The sequence below is a fragment of the Athene noctua genome, chromosome Z (assembly GCF_965140245.1).
Source record: "Athene noctua chromosome Z, bAthNoc1.hap1.1, whole genome shotgun sequence".
NCBI classification, from domain to species: domain Eukaryota; kingdom Metazoa; phylum Chordata; class Aves; order Strigiformes; family Strigidae; genus Athene; species Athene noctua.
The window spans coordinates 32,213,876-32,221,428 of record NC_134077.1 but is presented as its reverse complement, the minus strand read 5'-3'; the positions used below and the strand labels follow the sequence as shown (position 1 = coordinate 32,221,428).

The 7,553-nt window shown below is 41.2% G+C and overlaps 1 protein-coding gene across 2 annotated transcripts in view; it reads left to right on the top strand.

Moving 5' to 3' along the window:
- Positions 1 to 234: 234 nt before the first annotated feature.
- Positions 235 to 7,553, top strand: part of ZNF608 (zinc finger protein 608) — an 89,615-nt gene continuing 82,296 nt past the window's right edge. For both annotated transcript variants that reach the window (XM_074931607.1, XM_074931608.1), the window contains exons 1-2: positions 235 to 444; positions 1,394 to 2,442. In XM_074931607.1, the coding sequence (XP_074787708.1) occupies positions 1,555 to 2,442 (888 nt within the window). In that variant the 5' untranslated portion in view covers positions 235 to 444; positions 1,394 to 1,554. The remainder of the gene's footprint in view (positions 445 to 1,393; positions 2,443 to 7,553) is intronic.

The window sequence follows — 7,553 nt, the reverse complement described above, 5'->3', positions numbered from 1 at the left end:
GATCAGGATGGCTCCCAGGTCCGGGGCTGAAGACGGAGTGTGAAGTTGGGGATACATTTTTTTTTTTTTTTTAAATTACTGTGATGATTATTACCTCTCGGTGCTTATTCAGGAAAAGCAAACAAACAAAAATCTGGTTCTTGATGCTTCAGTTCTGAATGTGAAATATTACCTACCAGCTGGTAAAGTTGTGAGGCTCAGCATTTTTTTTTCTTTAATCAAGGAGGAAAAAAACCTAAACAAACAAAAAAAGGACTTCTGATACGTGTGCCAAAGTAGGGGGAGATATGTTATTGACCGATTTATACTGGCTGAGATGATACTTGCTTTCTACTTCTTGATCACTTGCTCTTTAAGTAAAATGAGGCACAGAGTTGTTGCTGAGACGAGTGGGAACAGCATTTTGATTTGCTGGTTTAATTAAAAAATGATAAAGGATTAAAGGTAAGCATTATGCATATATATGTATAAATATTTCGACAGTCGACTGTAAAAGGGAGAGATCCCTTTAAAAATCGTTTTAACTAAGCTTTGTCAAACACACACTCATTTGCGGTCACTGAGGCCACCTTGGTGCAGATCACTTAAAGTGTATGTCTTAATCAGTTTCCTGTACAGTCAGTAATACTATATTTAACAGACCTAACAGTTGTGTGACCTAGGAGTACATTAGAGCTGCTTTTAGAACTGTTATCTTGAGAATATTTTTTTAAAGAAAAAAAGACCTTTTAATTTCTTTTTTTCTTGCCTTTTTTTTTTTTTTTTAAATCTATGGAGTTTAATATTTTCCAGTAAACATCTGTGTTTGTAGGTTGTTGTTTTTTAACAGAAGCTGTATTGTGGCAAGGAAAATGAGGTTTCCCCGCTTCCCCTAGTGCTTCCTCTCTTTCTCCCCCCCCCCCCCCCCCCCAAGAGATTAAGTGGAAGGGGGGTAAAAGATAATATAGGAGAGTCACAAAACTTCAAGGGTCTGCTTTAAAGCCACAAAATCCATGGAATGCAGTGAAGAGTGAATCTGTGTCCTTCCTTTTCTCCCTTTCATGCCTAGGTGGTGGTCCAAGGGGTTAGATTACAACATGTGCTCCAACAGCTACGCACCACTTCTAAGACTGTATTTCCTGAGCTTTGTGGATTTAAATCGTGTAGTTAATTTTTTTTCCTTTTTTTCTTTTTTTGTGGACATGACTTTTTAAGAGAGATGTGGATGTTGGTATACAACTAGATTAAAGATGCTCATTAATAAAAGCTCACGGCCATTGCCTCTGGTTTAACAAACAAGAAAAAAACGTGGCAACGATTATTTCACTGCCCCTATGATGTCCCCTTCTTATTAGTTGTATTATATTCTAGTAACACCCAGACAAGAAATATTCAACTTTTCCCCTCCTCACAGGACAAGTTGGACGTGGACAGCAGGTTGTGAACCTAGACACACTTGGGGAAGGAAGACAAGAAGAGTTGAACTTAAGACAAGTCCAACGGAGATAAACGAATGTCCCCACATCTCCAAAGGAAACTTCATCGAATTTTTACTCTAGAGATCTCATCTTCAGGATGTCATTGAACACTTCCACTGCAGGAAAAGGTGTGGATCCAAACGCGGTTGACACTTATGACAGTGGCGATGATTGGGAAATCGGTGTTGGGAATTTAATAATTGATTTGGACGCCGATTTGGAGAAGGACAGACAGAAATTTGAGATGAATAATTCTACTAATACCACCAGCAGCAGCAACACCAGCTCCAAGGATTGTGGGGGTCTGGCTTCCAGTGGGGCTAATGCTACCTCAGCCTTAGCTGATGGCCTAAAATTTGCTTCTGTTCAGCCCTCTGCTCCCCAGGGGAATTCCTCTCACAAAGAGACTAGCAAATCAAAAGTGAAAAGGAGTAAAACTTCTAAGGATGCTAATAAATCTCTGCCTTCTGCTGCCTTGTATGGGATTCCTGAGATCAGCAGTGCTGGCAAGAGGCAGGAAGTCCAAGGGCGCCCTGGAGAGGCAACTGGCATGAATTCAGCACTGGGTCAAAGCATGAGCAGTAACCCAAACGGCAATAATAACAACACCAGCAACACCACCACCATTGCCTCTTGTGGGAAAAACAAAGAGGAGAAACCAGGTAAAGCTCCAGGCAGCAGAGGCTCCAAGCGGGATAAGGATGTGGGAAAATCCAGGAAGGACAAGCAGCATGACCTGCAGCAGGGCCACCCCAACGGCAGTGGGGGTGGCAGCAGCCAAGCTTCCCCTGGGCACCTCTATGGCTTCGGGGCCAAGGGAGGAGGCGGTGGAAGCAGCAGCCCCTTCCACTGCACCTCCTCTGCCGTGGGGGAGGTGAGCAAAAGTACCCCGGATTCAGGGTTAATGGGGAACTCTATTTTGGTAAAGAAGGAAGAGGAGGAGGAGGAAAGCCCCAGGCGAATCAAGAAATTGAAAACAGAAAAGGTAGGACAAAGCTCCTCTCCACCTCTTCTCTTCTGTGTTTCCCTGTGTCTTTAATAAATGTCTCACAACTGTGTGTTTGGCTCCTGTGCCCTTCTCTCTGCTGTGTATTTGTGACATGTCTCTCTTCTTCCTAAAAAAAAAAGCAGAGACCCTGAGACCTCTTCCCTAGTTAGAAGACACTGTGGTTTGAGTGTGCTGCTCTTCTTATGATTTCCCCTCCCTGTCCTCAGACCTGAAGAATGTTTTGTCTGTCCTTTTTGATCGCACTCACCCAGAAGGAGAAACCCCAAGATGATCCTGATTGAGCTGTCCCCAGTTTTAGCAGAGACCAGCAATGTTGGTACCAGTGGGATGGCATGTGTTTACAGGCTGGAGGTCTGTGTGTTTGCTCAGGGGGATGTGTATCTGAGGCTTTGGGAGCAGCAGGTCTTGTATGTGCTGACACTTTCCCACTACACCGGCGGGCATTTGTTGCCATTCCTCTCCCAAAGTCTAAAGGGACCCCTCTCCCTTCTCCGCTGACCCGCTGTCTGGAGTTGAGATTGTGCCTGGTGGGGAAATAGGAGACATCGGCAGACACCCAGGCTCTGCTGTTGGGCTTTGTGGGACGCAGGATGCTTATTGTATTGGGGCTCCGGTGGTACAGCAGCCCAGAGGCCCCAGAAGCTGGTGTGGAGGACGGGGAGGAAGGAGCCAGCAGACAGGCGGTGCCTCTTGTCTTCCTAGAAGGAGGAGGCTGGGAAGAGGGGAAGGCACCTTGTGCTGAGATGCATGTGTGCAAAACAGCTTTCGGAACAGAGGGGAGCAGTTTGTCTCCTGTCTGGGAGAGTTTTCCTATCAGAGCCTCACTAGCTCTTGGATGTGAACTACTCTTTTGCTGAGTGGTGGAAATGTATGAAAGAAATCAGATGTGTGTGTGTGTTTTTCTTCCTTTCTCTTACATTATGAAGGATGCTTTCTGTAAGAATAGATGGCCATGACTCTATTCTTCGGGGACGGTCGAGGGAGAGCATGGCTTTTGTTAGACACTGGTTCAAGGGAAGTTCTGATGTTGGCGGGAATTGTTCTGTCCATAGGGCAGAAGGTGTCTTCTGGGGGACCTCCGGGCGAGCATTGGCCCAGGTTCACAAGTCCAGTGAATTCTACAGGTTGTTAAACAAAGACAACCTGGTCTACCTGAAAAAAATAAACCAAACCAACACCCCCCAAACAAACAATCTCAGGGTGTTAGATTGTGACTTTATTGTCAGCTGTTGGTTCTTAAATTACCTGCTTTTACAACTTCCCAGAATGAATGTTCGGTGATGGGAAAACTTTCGGGTCAGTGTTAATTCTGTGGTCTGCAACTGTCTGTGAGGGCTGAAAGTCTCACAAAAAAGTTATGTCTTTTTATGACCCGTTACTGTTTTGTATTTCGGTCATGTTGAAGTTTGTGTAGTATTTAAATTGACTGGGGGATTAGATTTGGCTGTTCGTTCAGATACTTCCTAAAACGGGAAGGTAATTTCAGGAGTTTCTGTTCAAGGCAAGGAACAAATTAAATTTCATATTGTATGCATATTACTACTTTTAAAATAGCATATCTGTGGCTGAATTTGAATGAGCCTTGTGACCTTTTCTAAATGCAGATGAGAAAACCGGATTTCTGTAATTCATGTGTATATGTTTGTGCTTTATGAAAGTTCTGTTCGCGGTGGGAAGGTGTCCTAAAATCTCATGGTCTCTTTATTAACTTAGTACAGTAGGCATTTACTTCTGTTGCCAATAGTCTTCAAATTGCAGTTCTCTAATCTGTTTTAACTATCTAGATAAATTGCCCTAATCCGGTCTTCACAATGGCTGTGGTTAAAGAGTCAGAGCCATTTGATTGGATTCAGTGGCTGCCTGGAATGTGGGAGGTACTGCCCTTTTGCAACCCCCTTAGCCTTTTAATCTCTCAGCCAAATGTTCACATTCAACAATTTTGTTTAGCTGGCAATCTGAACATTTCAGTATCTCAAAGGCTGCTGTCATGGCAACAGAGATTAGAGGGTGGTGTGGTTTCTCCCGGTTTTGTGTTCTTTTCACTCTATAGTCACACAGGAAATTGTATGAAGAATCCATATACATGCGAGTAATTTTACGTGCAACGTAATTTGGATGGCATGCAAATTCAGAGCAAACATGTATGGAGAGGTTCAGAGGTAGTGGTAGGTAGTGGTACACTTTGTGTTGTAGCTGTTGCTCCAGGAGGTTTGGAGCGTGCATTTCCAGCAACAGCCACTGCTGTTGGCACACACCGACTTTAACACAGGCTTCGCACATTAGAGTCGTGCAGTGTTGGCCATTGTCTGGCACAATGGTGTGCTTGCTTGCTGTCTTAAATAACATCCCTTAGTGTTTCTCTTCGAAAAGAATGTTCCCCTCTAGACATACAATAATAGTAAAGCTCGTTGCTGCCGATGGTTGCAACCCTAAGCCCAGCCTGTAGTACTATGTCAAACTTGAATGTTTTACGTTTGTTGTTCTGACTTTTCTCCCAAATGTTTATTAATCATTAGAAATATACTTTTTAAGGGTCTTAGATTCCGTAAGTGTTGTTTTAACTGTTTACACTCGAACATGCTGTACTTGCACAAAGCACCTTGTGTTTGTAGAGAAAAACATAATTTTCAAGCCTTCATGTTAAAACAAATTTCTAGCTATCTTAATGTTCTGAAAGACATGTCTCATAAACTTGGATGTTTCCTCTTAAATACAAATCTAAGAGTTCATGCCTGCTGACTCAAAAATTACAGGTTTTTGTATGTGGTGTGGAATATGATAGTGCATTTGTTTACTATTTGTGAAAAACTTGAAGCATGTTCCCAGGAGTTGTAGTCACTGTTTAGCTTTCACAGCATGCTTTAATGTCTATTTTTGGTCTATTTACTCTGTTTCTCTGCAGCAGAAAGTCATGTAAAATGTGATAAATTGGATCTTATGAAGCCTAATTAAATCAATGACTGTGTTCTGCTAGCTCTTTTATGCAGAAACCGCAAGTATGTTGTAAAAGTCGCCACTCCCCTAATATGTGGATAAAGTCAAAGTATGCTGTAATTCTAAGATGTTTGAGCTATATTTGTGCAGCCCATTTTGTGGTTAAGCCACCAGTGACATGTCTGAATAAGTAGCTTTGACAGGTAGGCTAACCACTCCTAAGATTTTAGATGTTAAAACCTGTCTCCATTTTCCATTTCTCATCCATACCGTTTTTAGCACAGTTACTGTCAGCATGAACTCTTCATCTGTTTTAGCTAAGTTTTTTGGTATTTTTAAGAGCTGATACATTGAAAAGTGTTCAGAATACCTGCAAGAATTTGCTTTGTGTGTGTTGCAGGGAGATTTTGGGATTCAAACAGTCACAATTTACTCAGACAAGAAAAACTGTATTTGGCATGTGAAAATCAGTATGTTTACATGAAAGTAATACAAAACATACAAAGCTACAATCGGGGTGTCTGTGGCTGCAGGTTTTAAATGAATCAGTCTAGTGATGCTTCAGGATTTAAATTTTCTCTTGTATTAGCTTATTGCTTCTCTTTAAGACTGCATTTCACATCTAAAAGTTGTGTTCAGCAAATTAACATGTTGGCTGGTATTGTTTATTTTATCTTCACTTTTTTAATAGCGGAATTGAGGGTGTTTTACACTTAATCACGAAACTGTGCATGTTACCTATAGATGTAAATGCTAAACATAGATGTACATGCTAATGATGTTATGGAGATATGCTTTTCATGTACTTTCCTTGCCGGCATTGGGTGTAGTTTATTCACTGTGAAATAAAAGGGCAGGGAGGTCACTTGCTGTAATTAAAGAACAAAGTCTATTGTTGCTAGACACCGAACTGTTTTGAAAGCTACATAAGGGATTTAGCTGTTAAAAACATTGATAACTATGGGTGTCTAACAATAAGCACAGCTCAAGGTTCTTAAAGCTCTGTAGTGCTGTCTAGTAGTGTGACGGTGCTTTTTGAGCTGGGTGAAGAGGTGTTGCCCTTTGGCCGAGGAAAGCTTTCCATGTGAACCTGCTGACCTCTGCCAATATGTATGACCAGATCTGCTATTGAATTCCTGTGCAAAGCAAGTGTTAGTGTAGCACAATGGAGGCTGGTCTAGAACATTTATAAAAAAAGTAGGGAAGCTGATAACCTCACTCGGAACTACTGGAAAAATATTTCACTTTGGGCATTGGTAATTTTACAATTTTAATAACTTCATAAATACCCAGTAAAAAGGAAAGGATTGATTGTCCAGATGTCATGAGGTTAACCATGTTCTCCCTGTTAAAGGGCTTTCCTGCAAGACTGTTTTAATTATAGCTATATAAAGACCTGTTTTTCCAAAGTAGCATTTTATAGTGCAATAAATGAAATGTATGTTAAAAGTGCTGAGCAAAATCTCCTGTAACCATAGAGGTGTTCAATAACCAGATTCAAGTAACATGGAAAGTAACCATCTGTTCCTAGTTTTCAGCATAAAACCAGGAATTGAATAGCTGAGATTTGTTCCTTTTTTTTTAAAAAAAAAAACCAAACCAAAACAAAAAAAAACAACAAAAAACCCACCAACCCTTTATTATTATTATCATTATTTTTAAAAGTTCACCTGGCACTTTATAGAAACTTTCTGAAATGTAATAATACAGGAGAGACTGTGAAAACATATGTTCGTACATACAGTTAACCAGTTCCACTTTCATTTAAAGAGATTTCCAGAAGCTCAGTCATTGAAGAATTTATAATAGTGAATCACCTCCTGCAGGCAAATACAATAAGGGTCAGTTCTTCAAAGGTCTCACTATTTAGGTAGAACCTGAATTGTTCTGTCAATTTTTCCCTACGAGGTAGAAGGAGGCAAGGGGGGGGTGGGGGGTGGGGGGAAAGCCTCTCAAAGGATAACGTTAACAAGCTCTTATCAGCTACCTAATTGCATATGATAAAACCATTGACTAAAATTTTCCATACAGAGACTTTTCTACTCTTCAGAGAAGTGTTCTAGAATTGTTGATGGGAGAAAAATTGCGCTTTTAAAGATAACTTAAGTTCTGAACTGCTAGGCAATGAGATTCTTGGCTGCAGCCTACGAGCT